Source organism: Stegodyphus dumicola, chromosome 10, assembly GCF_044657685.1.
Source record: "Stegodyphus dumicola isolate Sdum_Otavi_A_Nest chromosome 10, ASM4465768v1".
Classification (NCBI taxonomy): Eukaryota; Metazoa; Arthropoda; class Arachnida; order Araneae; family Eresidae; genus Stegodyphus; species Stegodyphus dumicola.
Window position 1 is genome coordinate 95,570,302 of NC_140777.1, and position 18,303 is coordinate 95,588,604.

The window sequence follows — 18,303 nt, forward strand, 5'->3', positions numbered from 1 at the left end:
CGGCTTCAAAAAAATACCTAATGTCTCTACAGTGGCACCCAAACTAAAAGGGTTATGAATAATGACTCTCCACACCTAGGATTTAGCGATTGGGTCCTCTAAAAGCCCCAGTCGCCCTTTAAAAGGGGGAGTATATAGGGTGTTTCTCCCACTTTCCTAGCGTGCCTTCGTGGTGTAGTGGTTCTGCACACTGGGCTGGTAATCCAGAGGTGCGTGGTTCAATACCCGGTGAAGGCATTGCTAATTTTTTGTCTTGCCTGCTTCAAAAAAATACCTAATGTCTCTACAAAGTTAATATCTGAACAATCAAGAGGCATTTGTCTTTTGTTAGTTTTATTAACTTTAAAATAAGTTAGATAAATGGTATTGAAACGGTTTTTGTATTTAGTTTGCTATTTTTGGTAAAATTGTAATTAATTTTTTTTTTTTTTTATATCCTCATGCAGTGCAGCACAAGACTTATTTGAAGGGAAAAAGCTACGCCAGAAAAGTTAAAATAGAGGAGCGTGAACATTTAATAAATAGATATCTTGTAATTGCTTTTCCAGAAACTTCGAGAAATCAAAATTACCAGAATGTTCTCGTGCATGATTAAAAAGCTGGATTAAAACATCTCATTTCAATTGTTTACTTAGTTCTTGTTGTTGACTGTAGTGAATTCGTGGCGAGATCGAATTAGTTTTCTCTGCTTTGAATTGTGTTCTGTATAACATTTTAGTAATTTAAAATGTAACTACTTTGAGATATTATACGAATATCTCTGAGGAAATCTCAGCATTTCGTTTTATTTCTTGGGATAAGAATAAATTTTATTAACTTTTTATCGACTTGTGCATTCAGTCCATTACAAACCTGTACGCATACAATATGTTTTGGTGTCAGGAGTGTGGTTTGAATGCCAATAACAAGACTGATGGAGGAGCAGTTGAAACAGCTGATTGCAGCCTTTGAAGAAGAGATGATGGCTAGTCAAGAATCTGTCAAAGAAGAGATGAAGGCATTTTAAAAAAGATGAAAGCTGGTCAAGTATCTGTTAAAAAGGAGATGAAAGCTGGTTAAGGAAGATAAAAGAATCTGTTAAAGAAGAAATGGAAGACTCTCAAGAAAAGATTTAAGCTGGCGAAGAGAAAATAACAAAAGAAATTACCTGCATAATAGAAAATGAATTTGAGGCTGTGAAAGGCAGAATAGATGCTGTTTAAAACAGGGTTGGACACTTTGAAGAAAGAGTTTCTTCTGTGAAAGAACAAATAGAAGAGAGAGTTTCTGCTATGGAACAACAAATTGATGATATGGTTACTGGTTGCCAAAGAAGTTGATAACTTGACGAAGTTCATAGTGATGGTAGGGAGCAATAGTGATGGTTTTAAATTTTTATCCGTGCCTTCTCGTCCCTCTCTGAAGTTATCCACGTATGATAAGACCTCTTGGAAAGTGTATAAGAAATAATTTTCCATAGTGGAAGTGAACGGATGGGATTCCCAAGCTAAAGCTTGTCATCTTGCCGCTTCTCTAAGGGCAGATGTAGCGGATATCCTTCAAACTCTCCCAGAAAACCAAAGGCTAGATTTCGAAGCTCTATCCAGCGCATTGGAACTGCGCTTTCGAGAGAAATGTTTGAAAGACTACAGCAGGCTTTAATTAAAATCCCATCAACAGAAGCCCACCGAAACACCGAGGATGGTGAAAGGCTGCTCCGCCTTGACTTCTTGGAGTGTCTGACAAAAACAAGGAAAGTCTTGTTGCTGCAATATTTCGTTGATGGCATCCGGGATCCTGAAATACAGTAAGCACTGCAAATGGCAGATTTGAAGGACTCAAAAAGTGCTCTGGTGAATGCTATGAAATTCGAGGTAGCCCAGTAAGCAACTTGTAGAAACCGATAGCCAATCAGAGCTGCGCAGGTCCAAGAGCCAGTCCATCAAACGGCTGCTTGCCTAAGTGATTTAATAAGACAAGTCCAGTGCCTTGAGATGGAATAAGAGTGACAAGAAACCAACCATAAAGTGCTGAAACTGCAGTGCTGAAGGGCACATACAGAGAACTGCAGTACACCCCAGGGCACGGATGTTAAGACCACTCTTAGCAAGGAGGAGGGAAACTAATTAGTGCCCATCTTGTGGGGCGTAGGTTGCCAGATAGTAAAAAGTTCCAGTTTTAAGTCCTTCAGATTTCTGCAGTGAGTGGCAGCAGTAAGGGACTTTTCATCATGGGACATATCAATTCCTTGCAATATGACCATCTATACAGGAGCCAATGTTGCCATTATTCGAAAAAATGTGGCTCAACAATTGAAAGGCAAACTCATCTGGAAGCTGCCCTGCATTATCCTCCAGACTGTGTCCAGTGACATTGAGGGGAAATTAGACATTAATATCAAGTTTTGAATAGCCACCTACCATCACACGGCATATGTGGCCAATATTACAGACCCTTGCATACCCGGATTGGATCTAAGGAAATAATTTTTTTTTTTTTTTTTTTAAATAATGAAATGCATTCTGGTTTTAAGGACATAACCCTATTCGCAATTAATGGTTAAGAAGTTAAATCTGTCTTTGAAATCATAGCTCAAAAGACGATATCATAGTACAGCAAGAACATAATTCCTAAAAGGGGGTCCTGTATCCATAGCCAAAAATAGAAATTCCCACTATGGCGTCATGGAATATCCCAAGAACTATAACAGCCCGAAAGTAGTACTAGTAGCCTCAGCACTCATCGACCTGTCGAAGACCATTATCCTGGTGAGAGTTGCCAATGTAACTGAGAAGGCGAGAGTTATTAATACCATTATCCCGGTGAGAGTTGCCAATGTACCTGAGAAGGCGAGAGTTATTAATACCATTATCCCGGTGAGAGTTGCCAATGTACCTGAGAAGGCGAGAGTTATTAATACCATTATCCTGGTGAGAGTTGCCAATGTACCTGAGAAGGCGAGAGTTATTAATAAAGGAGAAGCAGGTTCAGCATGTACTCCATACTCCAGTAACCAGCATTGAAAGAAAGAGTAACATCCCAGAATCAGTGTTTTCAGAGAGCATTACATCGGAGTTATTGCAGAATGTGCAATTAAGTGATGAAGAGAGGAATGCTGCCGAATGTGTCCTTAAAGATCTTCAAGATGTTTTCTCCCTCTCATCTTCTGATGTGGGTTGAACCAGTTTGACGCAACATGCAGTCAATACTGGTAATCATCCACCAATCAAGCAACATCCAAGACATCTACCGATTGCTAAAATAGAAGAGGTACGAACACTTTTAAAGGATATGGAAGAAGGCAATGTCATCGAACCTTCAGCAAGTCCATGGGCATTGGGGGTAAAAGGGGTAGATCTCTGTTTTTAACGATTATAATTCTTTTAAGTGTAGCCAAATATAAAGGTTCATCTATTTATACATTTATTTTGTAATAATAATATTTACATGTCAAAAACAAATTCCATGACAAAGATTCCCATGTCCTTCAAGTAAAAGGCTGATTCACGAGTTTCTGGTCAGTAAACGTTAGTTATGAAAAGTCAGTGAAACCTATCTGAAGATAAAGTACTAATTGATACTTCTGAATCGAAAGTCTTAATATATGTCTGGGCACCGTAATAATTAGCCAAGTTGGTATTTCTGATTGTATCCAATATACTTTGCTACTATAATTCTCATGTTAAAAATGATATGTAACTAACCTGTCATAAATGTGGTTTAATTTTATCTTAGTATTTTATGTAGTTTGGAGGTATATAATTTTTAACTTTATTTTCAAATTAAGTACTTTTTTTTTACAGTTTTGAATTTTAATAATTTGAAACATGTCATTGTTGAATTGTAATGATATGCATACAAATCATACTGAGTACTTAATCCAGTGAGTTATTTTTCAGTAGATTTCTCATTTACGCATATATACATTAATTTTCAAAGTTTATAATATAAAATAAAATATAATTTTTTTAAAATGAGTTTTTTATATAATAAGCTTTTATTTAAAATGGATGTGTTAATTATTGAACTTTAAACAGAAAAATAATTTATGGAAATAGATTAAACAATTTTCTTTACAAAATTCACCCACAATTTTATATCACGGATATTAAAAGCCTGTGATAATAATACACAAATAATTGCTTATTGCAGATTTATTGAAGAATATGTTATCAATAAAAATTCAGTTAAAATACTTTTCTACATTATATAATAATTGTTTTACTTTCACTAAATTACGTAATTATTTTCAAAGGACGGCAAAAAATGTATGTATATTATTTACAGAAAAAAATAATGTATTTGGTTATTGACTGTATTGAAGGGGTGAATGCAAGTGTTCTGAACAAGGGGGGAATTCCCCCTTGGGGGATGCACTCAGTCTTTTATTTAGCTGTTAAGTGTTTAGTCTTAAATATCTCATTTTCTATGAGATCAACATTTTCTATACATTTCGTTGTTTTAAATATAAAATACGTTAGAAATAATACAATTCTAAATAAATGTATGTATGTACTTTTTGAGTTTGGGGAAGAAGGGGGAAATGGTCTTCTACCAATAGTGAAAGGGGTTATGAATAATGAGGAAAAATAGGTTGAGAACCATGACATTATTATTATTATAAATCCCCTCCTCCCCCAGTTAGCTTTGTGTTTTTATTCGCTGTCCAGTGTTAAAAAATCTTGAGATAGTAAATGTAGAAATATCTATAACATCATCCTTAAAAGTATTTATATCTGCAAGAGATGCGTTAGCGGAAAGAACCAATTTCTCCTCCCCTCTTGTGTTTGAGACTGCAGTATATTTTTTTAATAAATGTAGGAAATTATTGTCCAATTGATATTTTTTTCAACAAATCTCGTTTTAAAAAAGTGCAAAATGTTTGTTTTATAATCAGTGAAAATTTTAAAATATCCGATCTATTTTTAGATGTTAAATTTAAAAATCATAAACGACAAATAGTCAAAAATATCGCCAAAAATTCAGAAATTAAGTTTCATTTAAAAGATTTTTTTCCACTCTATTCGATGGTGCAAACAGTAAAATTCTTATATTTTTAATGTGTTTGTTAAACAAAGATTTCACTGTTATCCACAAACAGTGTGAATATAAAATTTGAACTCTGTAGCTAACAGGAAATAGGTTAAAAAATCGATGACAAAATTTTGATCATAGTGAAACACCATGAGGGAATTAAATTAAAACTTGTAATAATAAAGGCGAATACACTTATGACATTTTCCCTCATTATACTTTTTAGTTTCAATGATTTTGTATTCAGTTTGCTGTGTTCTACCCTTTTTTTAATTATTTTGAAAATAAAAGTTTGATTCATTATAATAATAGTGTAATAATAATAATAATAGTCTAATAATAATTTGGCAAGAAATAGGCTGTTGTTTTAATTTTTTTCCAGCATTTTCCTGCAATTAATTTTAAATGCTTCTTTCCAATTTTTAACGAGATTTTTTGTATATTTCTTAGAAATGGGCTCTTTCTTTTAAAATTTTTTATTTTAACTTTCGGTAATGATGAGGAATTTTATAAATAATGTTTTTAACTCTGACATTTTACTGCAAGAAATAACTGTTTAAATTCTGTAATAGGTAAAAGGTACATATTGACATCCGAAGTTTATTATCTTTCATTTTATTCGCTGTATGTATTAATTTTGGACCCAGCTCCTTATTGGCCATGTATTATTTTTCTATCTTGTATCTGGAATTGGTTGCCATGACTATGGTAGAGCAACATTTGGGACTAGTTGTCATGACAACGCAGCCGAGCTTCATGACAGACCTGCCAAGTGTCAACAGTAATACTGTGGCATCGCAAAGCTCACCATCCAGTGGTGCGGGACAGCAGCAGCACGCGCCTCAGAATCTTTCTTCTAGTCAGGCTTCTGAAGCCCAGGTAATAATTTTGATGTCTTTCTGAATTCTAAAATATCGAAATAATGTGATTTTTGTGTTGTTAATTTGTTTTGCATTAGAATAAAGTTATGTGTGGTGCAAGTGAAACTCTTTTCTGATTTTAGAAAAAAAAATTTTATAAATCAATGGGGGAGTAGTAAATAATGGAATGATTTTGCGTTTTTGATAGAAATAATTTTAAGTTTGTTTATTTTTTATTAACTTTTAAGTTTCATATAATCAAGTATTTTGATTTTTATTATTTGATTCTGTTGCATTTAATTCAGTTTTATAATTGAATAGCATTCAGTAAAGTAGGCTGTCTTTGTAATTGTATATAAGCAAATAAAGAAAATATTATTTTAATAAAAATTTTAAAAAAAATTAAAAACTTTCAAACTTTCAAATTTTTTAGTCTTATTTTACAAAGTTTTTTAACCTGCAAAAAGAAAAAAAAATTTCAGGGATTATTAGTAATATGTAATGCACCACAGTGTATATAAATGTACAAATTCTTATTTTTAAGATACTACTGTGTGTGATATGTTGAGTCATAATATGTTGAAAATCTAATTTAAAAAATAAATTAAAAAGGAAGAGCAGGGATGCCTGGAATTTAGATTATTGTTGATCACTATGCATAATTACTAGTAAATTTATTTATTTTTCAAGTTTCCCAGTATATGTTATATTTTGATACCCTTTAGATCATAATTGCTCTTTATTTCATAAATTATGGTTTCACATTTTTAATTTTATAATTTCTGCATGCCTTCTTACCAGATTTAAATTGATGATCTATGATCCGAAAAAACACCTAATCCGGAATCGCCGAAGTCCCGATGAGTCCGGATTATAGATTTTGTACTGTAATAGCTTTAACACATGCTCTGAAAGATTCAATATTTAGTAAGGTAGTGGATAATTTTGTTCCAATAAATGTTAAAAAAACTCTTGAGAAACTTGAAGAGAATGGAGATGTGTCACAATGTGAAGTTACTGAATTTCGAGAAGCTGTTGTTTCATTTTATCACACTGCTCTTACTCATCTGGAGAAATGTTTCCATCTCCTGAAAGTATTTCAGGAGATGGAAACGTAAGCTGGATCATATTAAATGAAATCCCTTCTTTTAGTAAATTTGAAACAGCCTTTTCGCTAATCAATAAAGTACCAAATCATAAATTATTGGAAACTGATATATGTAAGGAATATGCTTAGCTTAAAAAATATAGCACAGAAAAAAATTTGGAATGGTAAAAAAATAAGATATAACCGGTTTAGAGGTAGTTGTAAATAACTGCATAGTTTAATAGGAAACAGATTCCTCTTTCAAATGTTTTAAAATTGCCAGAGTTTCTGTCTTGTCGTCATGGCACTAATAATGCAACTGAGTGAGTATTTAGCATTATGAACAGTTTTTAGACTAGTGATAAGACACAGCTTAAAGTGAACGCTTTGAAGGGTATGTTGATCGCCAATTAAATTTTGATGAAAATTGGATGTATTTTTATATGAAAATCAAAAAAGAAAGTATGTTTTAAGAAAAATTTATACTTCAGAGTAATATAAGGCAACTTCATCAAAATAATTTAGAAATTTTTTTAAATTTTGTTTAAAAATGAATACTGCATTTTACTTTATTCTTTCTTTATTAAAAATATTTATACAAGGTAGGATTCAACTGATCCCGGACTGAGTCTATAATGTAAAAAATATTATGAATTAAATTGCAGAAACACATCCTCCTTCGAAATAAGATGCTTGTGCAACAACACACTTTTGCCAGTGCCTGTAAAGTTCATCGAAGCATGTCTGGAATCCATTTTTGGCCATGTCCTTTAATTGAGCCTGCAATGCACATTTAACTTCGTCCGAAGATTGAAATCAATGACCCTGCAAACATCTTGCCAGTTCAGGAAATAGGAATAGATTGCAGGGTGCGAAATCAGGTGGGTAAGGAGGATGAGGCAAAACAGTTGTTTTCATTTTCGCAAGAAAGTCATTGACGAGTAGGGATTGATGAGCAGAAGCGTTGTTATGCAACAGCACCCATGACTGCTCAGCCCACATTTTGGTCTCTTCTTCCTGATCAACTCGTGCAGACGACGCAGGATTTTGATGTAAAGTTCTTTTTTCACAGTGCATCCTTCAGAGATAAATTCCAGATGCTGAATGCCCTGGTTATCAAAGGATGCCTCTAGTATCACCTTTTCTTAAAAAAAAAAAAAAAAAAAAAAAAAAAAAGTAAGTAGTAAATGAAATTTCCAGTGTTAAAAATGTTTATATTTTTGAAGATAACAGTCATGTATTTAAAGCATTGTTAATGAAAACTTTTCAGGTAGGTTGAAACATATAGATATAAAATTAAGTTCATTCATAAGACTATTAAAGAAAATAATTTTAACTCTGTAAATCTGTAAACCTTTTCGCTGTGTGTGTGGTTCTTCTTTTTGCGTTGTAATAAATGTTTGTTTTTTAAACCAGGGTGAACAGTCAAAAATCGTTAATCCAGACTTGTCAGGACTTCGGCGATTCCGGATTATCGATTTTTCTGGATTATAGATCATCAGTTTAAATCTGGTAAGATGGCATGCAGAAATTATAAAATTAAAAATATGAAACCGTAATTTATGAAATAAAGAACAATTATGATCTAAAGGGTATCAAAATTTACAAAAAAAAAAAAAAAAAAAAAAAGCTTAATATTTATTTGTTTACTTTATTAAACATTTCTTTCAATGTAAGTTGTTTAAGTTGCTTCATTTTATGTGATAATACTTTCTCTTTAATTCTATAAACAGACATAATTTCTTGTTCAGTTACAAAGTTCCACTGTTCAAGTCCTATAATTGCTGTGTTGAGAATACCGACTAATTTGTCAATCGAAATTTTTCGTTTTCAGTAACCTCTTTGTCACTTTCTTCACTATCGGAAGTGAATTATAATGACGAGGAATTTGATTTAAATCATATCAAAGATGGAGTACATCGAGATGAAATACTACATTTAGTAAGGAATTATAAGCCAAATAAAATAGAAACATCTGCCCTGAAGATAAGGATAGTGCTGACAGATAAACTTCCAATTCATTGCACGCCGCAGCGTCCCTCCTCTTGCCGCAGAACAGCGTGAAATTGGTGAACAGATTTCGGAATGGTTAGAGAAACAAAGGATATGCCTTTATCCATTTTTTGCAGCAATTCCACATTTTGTTTGATGGACATCGAAACATACTTTCGCTTTTTAGATCCTTTGGGAGCTCCAGCATCGGAAATTCTATTTGACACAATCGAAAGTTCAGGCTTACTTTTATAAAATTGCTCTAACAGTCTGCAAAAAATAATAAGCCGAACCCAATTCGAAGATTAAGGAACAACGCAATCTGCAACATTAACTGAAATAGATAATTAGATAATTTTAGCTTATACCGTCTGATGCTAAAGCAAAGTTTAAAGTTTATAAAATTAAACATTTTAGCAATAGTAGCAATAAAAGCTCCCTGAGATAATATGTTGTGCAGACCTTGAAGACAATAAAAAGGTTTCAAACTTAACCAATTTCTTAACAATGTAATAAAGAATAAAAACACAGAAAATAAATTTAAACAATATCAGAGTCTTAGGAAAAATATAATATAACCATCATTCATCAAATAATATTTTTACCTGGTCTCCAAAAACACTGACATTCAATGCAAACAAAAATGTCTTAAACAGTAATTATGTGGCCTCAAAATGAAGTTGGCTACACATTCAAAAAGTCCAGGATGAATGGTCGAGAAAACACCTGAAATTTAAATCAAGTTCTTGAAAGCACTCAAAACTGGCCTAACTCCGTTTGCATTAGTTGAACACGAGGAATCGCCGCTCACGTATTTTAAATGCCGCCTTCATTGAAGAACATGGATGCCGCCCACGGCAGTCACTCAGGTGGTAGCCTCTGGAACCAAGGAACTCATTCTGGAACAATCATCTTGTAGATATGAACCAAGGAACTCATTCTGGAACAACCATCTTGTATACAGGAACCAAGGAACTTTATTCAGGAACAGTCATCTTGTGAACAGGAACCAAGGAACTTTATTCACCGGACTGCATGCATCCTTCTGAAGGGGCTGGAAGCCGCACACTCAAGTGCCAGGAAAGCAGGAACTAGAAGGGCTGAGCCAGAGCGACGCGAGATACTTATAGCAGAAGTAGGCATGACATCATCTCATGGCAACCAATCAGCTATCGACAAGAATCGGCTTTCCAGATGACGTAACATCACATTTCGTTTTTGCATCTCAATTAGGTTGAAACAGTCCGTTCTCAACGCAAACAGTGGCAGTAAGAAAAAGAAGTAGAAGTAACTAATATATTATATTAAAATAAGAACTAAATTAAATAAACATTTCAAGGAGGAGAGGTGATGCAGTAAAAGGTTTACAATAAGTTATATTTTCCAACACCGTCCGTTATACATTAAACGCGCATGCGTAAACGTATTATGCTCATGCGCACACGCATATGCGCAGCTGTAAAAGTCTTACGCGCATGCGTGAACGCCTATGCGCATGCATCATGCGCAGAAAGTTTGTAGCTTTGAGATCCAGATTATAGATCATTCCTGATTATGAGTGTCCAAATTAACAACTTTTGACTGTACTACTTAAGTACTTCTTACTACCTGTTACAACAGGGCTGACTGCTATGGCATGTTGAATTGCAAAATAGATCAGATGATTTGCACAAACACATTTTTGTAGTACACTTCTTTGAACAGTTTCGTTTCCTGAGTCCTTGTCCCCCAACTAAAGAAAATTTTTTTTTACTACTTCATGTACACGTATTTCTTCTGTACAAGCTTCTTCAATGTTTAAAAATATTTCTTTGCAGAAGGTAAACTGGTTTCTTGCGTACAACGATTTTAATTTACCAAACTTAATAACAAGAACATAAAACTTGTCATCTTTAATATCTGTAGTAATGGCTGTTACTGATTTTGGACCCAGTTTTGATCTATCAATATCAGGTACATTTTGCACATTTTTTTTTAACATTTTGCTCACATGTAGGTTTCAGAAAGTTTTTTGTAGACATAATCTTCATCTTCTTTGCCTGTTTATGAAGTCCTTCCTTAGCTATCTCTCGAAACACTTTCACATTTTGAACTTTGTTTGATAACAAACAAACTTTGTTAACATCCGTTGTGTCAAAGCATATATTCTGGTCCATTCCTGGTGAAGCTGCAGTGCACAAAAGTATGTGGGGGGCAAAAATCGGGGGGGGGGGGGACTTTCGCTATACCACGCCTAAATATTTTAAATTCATTAAATTTATTTTAAATACTTGCCATATGTAAGTACTTTCTATACAATTCGTCATATGTACATACCTAGTGAGTATGAAATATAAATTTTATTAATCATTGAGTTTTTTTTTTTTTTTTTTTTTTAAATTTGGGGGCAGCAATCTTAGGAAAGTATGTGGGCAGCGAATGGCCTAGGAACCACCCTGCATATATTTGTTCTTTTTTTCTTCAGTTTGAACTTCATTATCTACTACCATTATTATGCGTGATTCTTTTTCATATGTATTATTATTATTTCGCAATTCAAATCAACTGTTTATTTGACTTCATCTTCTGTATTGATCATGCATTCAATATTAATATTTATAATTCTTTCTAAGTCCTCTTCATTGGTCATGTTACTAATCAAATTACATGGCAAAACTGAGTAAGCAAATCACAGCTTCATAGGACAACCAAACATAACTTCGTGAGGTGAACATTTAATTTTTTCCCTCATGATATGCTTTGTTTTTCTTTACTTGAACGAATTTTAATTCTTCCAACCACGTTTCTGTCTTCATTGTTTCCATCCATGTTTCCAAGATGTTCTCAATGTCCTGGTTCACTCGTTCAACAGAATTTTGCGAGTGACCGTGTCTCGGTTTACCATGAACTATTTTTATATAACTCCACATTTCACATAAACTGTTTACGATTTAGTTGCAAAATTCCCTCCCATTGTCAGAATGAAGAATGTTTGGGGCTGGGAAAGTTGTGAAAATATCCAGGTGATGTGCTACGTTATCAGCTCTTTTGCTATGTAAATTTCGGAGTAGGATGAAAGACAATCATGGTGCACTAAAATGAATTACATATAATGATCAGGCTTGGAATGCATATCTATTGGAGCAACTAGGCATCGAAAATTCATTTTGCTATTCACCATCACTATAAAAGCAGTTTTTCCTTCCTCCCAATATTTAGAATATCACTGTGTTTCAATCTTCTGTAATAGACTGTTTTTCCTTCACAGATTTTGCTTCTTTCACTTCATTTATTAAAGGAGTGTATTTCTCATTCGTTAAGTAAAAGCTGTTATTGTGATAATTTTTACAGATTCAGACAAAATGTCATAAAACTATAATAATATAAAAAATGTAAAATATGTTAAAATAGAAACAAACCCTTCTAGTTTAGATGATAGCCATTTACACTTATTTGAATTATTTCCTTGAAGCTGGACTGCAAATGGCGCAAGTAAAGAGGGGCAGGAACAGAAAAGTATCACGACAAAATTTGCATGCACAGGCTTATTCAAGGTCGATTTAAATCCCTCATGAAAGGCTTTTGTAACTCCTAGGTTGTACTGCAAAGGCTTGGTATAAGGCCAAAATGGAATCATATTAAAGCATACTTTGGACTTTTACCAAGCAACTGTGGTAAAAGCTAGGTTTTTACCGGTGAAACTTTGGATTTACCATACTTCAAGCTTTTACAGTAACATATATATATATATATATATATATCAAATATTGTATGATCTTAAATTCATTTAGTGCGAAAGCAAGTTACTACTACTTGCGCAATTGCTGCAAAGTAAGTTAATAATAATTTATTTTCTAAACAATATTGATTAATTGATTATATTATCTCCTAAGTTTAATTAAAGTTATATATACAGTGTCTCACAAAAGTGATGGGACACTTGTGCTTTACAAAAGGAAGCTGTAGTAAAATAAATTTAAAAAAAACATGTAAAAATTTTTTTTGTGTGTGTTTTATACTTAAATTTAGTAACAATTATTACATACATTTTCTTAAAATATTAAAATATTAATTTAATAAAAAAATGGCTCACATAAGTGATGGGACACTTACTTTTCCATGAAATATTTATCCAAAAATTTTACTTTTTAAAAGGTTTTAATATTTTGTTGGATTTCCTTTTACTTTTAAAACATGATTTAATCTTCTTGGGATGGATTCGACTAATTTTTTTTTCGATTTCTGGAGTGATTTTACCCCATTCTTCTTGAAGCACCGATTTTAATTGTTGTTTTGAAGAAATGGTGTGTTTGCGAATTCTTGATTCCAATTCTCGCCAATTATTCTCTATGGGATTTAAGTCTGGAGATTGTGGTGGTGTTTTTATTATTTCAGGATAGTTATACAGCAGCCAGAGTCTAACGTTCAAAGCACTCTGCTTGGGGTCATTGTCCTGGTAGAATTTAAAATCGTTATGAAGGTTCAATTTTCGTGCTGAAGATTTCAAATTTTGATTTAAAATGTCAATATACTTGTACTGATCCATTATACTGTCAATAAAAACAAGATTACCAACTCCAGCGGACGACATACACCCCCATACCATAACTCCTCCCCCACCATGTTTTACTGTTGGCACCAAGTTCTGTTTGCGAAATTCTTCCCTGGGTTTTCTCCACACCAAGATTCTACTGTCAGAACCAAATATATTAAATATTCCAGCAGATCGAATTACTCTTCCAATAGTCTCAGGATTAACAATTACTCCATATAATACTTGTAAATCAGCAGCAACTTTAGGAGCACTCAATCTTGGATTTTTTTTTAAAAATATTTTGAACGATTATTCGCTTTATTCCATTGGATAGATTTGATGGTCGGCCAGGTCTTCTTTTATCCTGAATCATATGATTCTTTTTATATCGTTTAATGATATTGAAAACTGTTGAATGACTCAGGTTAACTGTTTCAGCAGTTTCTTTAATAGATTTTCCACGTTCAATATGCAAATTAATAACTAATTTTCGAATTTCAGGCAAAGTTTCTTTTCGTTTAGCATTCATGGCTGCACAGAGATAAAAAACACAAACATTCCAAAACAAACTGGAGAGAAATACTGCAGACGATTTTGTAAATTATTGCCAATCGCTTTTGAGTAAAAATAAAAACTAAAAAAAAATATTTTTATTGCTTACTTCAGACGATTTTTGTTGCATAGTACGTAGTAGTATCTAATGGTGTCCCATCCCTTATGTGAACCATTTTTTGCTCCATTCTAAACAATTGTATTTTTATTAAATTAATGTTTTGAGAAAGTGTATGTTATGTAATAATTGTTACTAAATTTAAGTATGAAACACACCCACAAAAAATTTTTACATGTTCTTTTAATTTATTTTATTACAGTTTCCTTTTGTAAAGCACAAGTATCCCATCACTTTTGTGAGACACTGTATATATATATGTTATTTGTATATATATATATATATATATATATACACACACAAATAAGAAAGAAATGTAGCTCCAATTTTTCACCTACATACCACCTCCACCACAATAACATTAATAAAATAATTTATTTGTAAAAGAAAAAAAAAAATTATATATGTAGCATCCTGAATTTCAAACTTTGAAATCTTGTCACCTTAGGTTTAATAACCATAAGTATATTGTAAATGTGTTCCCAGTAAGCGATAGTAAATTTTAATTATTGTGCGTGTGTTTTAGACACCAAAAGTATTTAAGTTTTCATGATTAATGATTATTATTGATAAAATAAAATACATACAGAATTACTAAAAGGTGTCCAAAATACCATGCTTACTCCTAAATATTCTCTTTAGATTAGAAATTGTTTACAAAATAGGGAGCATTTGTTTCAAGGATAAGGCTGTCCTTAAGTTCTGACTAAATCAGAGGACCATTTCATTTTTTAAAAACCAAAGGAAGACAGGCAGATGAATGCAGCAAACTTCCGAATTTGCTGTATATGTAGGAAGCATATAACAAGATCTATTAAGCAAGTGAGAGGCCTTTAAGCAAAAATACTCCTGATTTGTGATCTTCTTACTTCAGTTGTAAGGAGCGCATATTTGTTGTGGGAAATCCTATTATAAATATAGAAGATTAATTTGTTTGGTATTCTGGTAAAATTTCATTGGAAATGTTAAACTGGAATCTGAAGAATAAAACTGCAATTTAAAAAAATGTTTTTTTAATGAAAATATTTTGATCTCTCTTCCTTCTCCTCTTAAAATGAATGATGACAATGTTTATAGTCATTTTGAGATCGTTTTGATTAGATGATAAACCTAGTACAGAATCAATTATAAAGTAAATTCAGTGCAATATAAACATCAAATTTAATGTGCTAATGTTATTTAATTAATGTGAGTTTTGGAATAGCATGTAAATTTAAAGTAAGAAACAAAAATTTTCTGCAGCATTTTAAAGAAATCCTGTGAAATTAAATACTCTGTCGCATAATTTTATTTCAAAAGAATAATTATTTTTCTTGTATATTTCTGATAGAATAATGAATATGCAAATTGTAACTCTGAAAAGAGGAGGAGGCTGTACCTTTGCTAAATATATTGATGAAATTATATGTTTGTCTTTTATTTTTTATGTGTATGTTAGTATATATTTATCTTTTGGCTGTTGAAGCAAAAGTAATTTTAGTATTCAACTATGAATAAATTATTTTTGTTTATTTTTAATTTAATCTCCTGGAATAGGTGACTTTTTGTCATCATAGAGCTTCTTGAATCAGATTAGTACACATGTGCTATTTTATGTAAAGTTTAAGGAGTTCAGTAATATATGTATGTGTTATTTTCATATTAGTCTCCAAATGGGTCTCCAGTTCAGTCATCAACTAATAATCAAGGAGAGATACCTGCCCAAGTTCCTCAAGATGCTCCTTTATCTTTAGCCAAAGTTCTTGTACCTGCTCAAGTTGCAGTTGTTGCTCACAATTTTTCTGAGCAACAGTCTCAACAACAATCTGTTCTTTTCCAAGCACTTACAGGACAGTCAACTCCACATTTTATTGCTCTTACTGGTAAGTGTAGTTAATATAGTTCATGTCTGTAAATATATTTAGTCCATTCTAGCTGATTTGTGCATTTGCTTATTTGGGACAAATCATAAAAAAAATCCCTTTTGAAAAACTTAAATTTTCTGCAATTTGATGCATGATGTTTCTCTAACTTCCCCATGTGTGATTAATATTGCCTGTTTTCCCCTTATGTAAATACTACTTCTCCTCAAAATTGTCTTTATGCCAGGAAAGATTGCCAAAAGAGGAGGAAAGTCTAAGAATTATTAAAACAGCAGCTGCTGTTATTGTTGAGGATGCATGATCTCAAGTATGCTAAATATATTATACCTTGTTACGACATAACATGGTATAATATATTTAGCAGGTTTAGAAGTTTTTTGTCCTCAGAGAGCATTCGAATCGAATCTAGTCTTTCCGCCAGAGGGCATTCATGAAAGCTGAGTTTTTGCAAACAAACATGACACTCCCACCTTGAGATCCAGTATCAGCAGAGGATGGACTTCAACTGATCTATAGTTCAAGCCTTTTGAGATGTTGAGTTCTATACCTCACTTTCATATCCGACTCAGGTGTAAAGTTGAGTTCAAGAGGAATAAGGTTCTTAGTAGGTCTTGTACTCTCCCCTTGTGCAGTTTTCAATTTCACTAATCTAATGTGTCCATCGTGAAATGGAAAAACTTCCAGGATTCTAGCCAAGGGCCAATTTATCCTTTTTTTATTATTGGACACAATTACAAGATCACCAGCTTTCACAGATGATGGTTTGCTGATGAATTTTGAACTTTGTTTCAGTTGCCCTAAATATTCTGCTCGAAATCTTTTTCGTAAGTCTTTTCTCAATTTGGCTGTGTAAAGGTATCTCTTATTGAGGGATTTAGAATCCAAAAAATCTAATTCAGGAACTCCAGTCTCTGGAATTTCTGCTAGAAACATTGCTGGGTTGAGAGCTCTCAAATCTTTTATGTTTTCTGATAAATGCGTTAGAGGACGGTTGTTCATAAGGCTCTTGCAGTTACAAATGATTGTCAACAACTCTTCGTAGTTGACAGAAAATTTTTTTAGTACCTTTCAAAGAATTCTCTTTAGTATTCCAATAAATCTTTCCCACCACCCTCCCTACCATGGCGAGGTAGGAAGGATAAATTTCCAGTCAATTTCCTTAACTGTCATATTTTTTAAGATAGAATTCCAATCTATGGTCTTAAACAAATTATTTCATCCAACTAAATTGGTTCCATTGTTGGAGTATAAGGTGATAGATCTACCCCTTCAAGTGATGAATCGCCTGAAGGCATGCAGGAAACTTTTGGTTGATAGAGATGAGACCAGCTCTAAGTGACCAGCTCTACAGTACAAAGTCCAAAATCCGGACCTCAAAACCACCAACAACGTTTTTTCTTGTAAGCTTTATTCATGCACATTTGATTTTCATTCCGCAAATAATAAAACGTCTGGAGAGTCCCGATTATTAATCTCACTTCAATGCTAAATAAAATACCTTGTTATTGAAAAAAACAATAATTTTAGCATAAATTTGTATGATCAATAAGTTGGCTCTGTTGCTGTATATCTGCTCGACATATATCTCAAACCGAAACATTCCACATACAGGTGATACATTGTTGATCTGATGCCAACCTGGCGAATAATTATTTATTATACTTTCCTTTCATCACCGCATGTTAATCAAAATATGGCAACCTGTGCAGGCGCTAAATAAAGCTTAAGTATGTGTGGGAATTTATTTATTCAGAACTCTGATAAGCATGTGCAAGAAATAGACATAAGTATTGTTACAAAATGTCCAGGCAAGGGTAGATGGCTTCTACTCAAAGCAGGTTTTGGGTTGGCAAGGGAAGACAGGGTTGCCACATTTGGCGAGAAATTGCCCATTTGGTGACAAAATTAGCAATATGCCATGGACGGATGGAAAACCTTCTGGAACGAATTCTTACCAGTTTAGCCCAGAATGTTCTCGAAGACAGGCCGAAAGCTATATAAACCCTGCTGGTCCGCAGTCAGTGAGTGTGCCTCATTTAGAGTGAGAGATAGTTAGTCAGTCTGTGCGGAGTCGATCGAGTTGACAGCCAGACAGCGAGTGCCGAGTGGGTCGTCGAGTGCATTGATGAGTCTCTTAGTGTATCATGGTTAGTGCATCATCGAGAGAGTGTGTTAAGCTCCGGGAACGACTGAACCAAAGAGTCAGGAGCTGTTCTCTGTGTGTCGCCGAGTGCATCACGAGTTGTAGCGTGGAAAGTCTCGAGAGTACGTGGAGTTCTGAGAACGACCAAGCAGAGTTGGGAGCT

General features: G+C 33.3%; 1 protein-coding gene across 1 annotated transcript in view; it reads left to right on the forward strand.

The window, feature by feature from the left end:
• LOC118185271 (DNA-binding protein RFX2-like) overlaps nucleotides 1-18,303 on the forward strand; it is a 178,574-nt gene that overhangs the window by 38,376 nt on the left and 121,895 nt on the right. Inside the window, exons 2-3 of the mRNA XM_085825280.1 lie at nucleotides 5,726-5,892; nucleotides 15,781-15,997. Coding sequence (XP_085681406.1) covers nucleotides 5,749-5,892; nucleotides 15,781-15,997 — 361 coding nt within the window. The 5' untranslated portion in view covers nucleotides 5,726-5,748. The remainder of the gene's footprint in view (nucleotides 1-5,725; nucleotides 5,893-15,780; nucleotides 15,998-18,303) is intronic.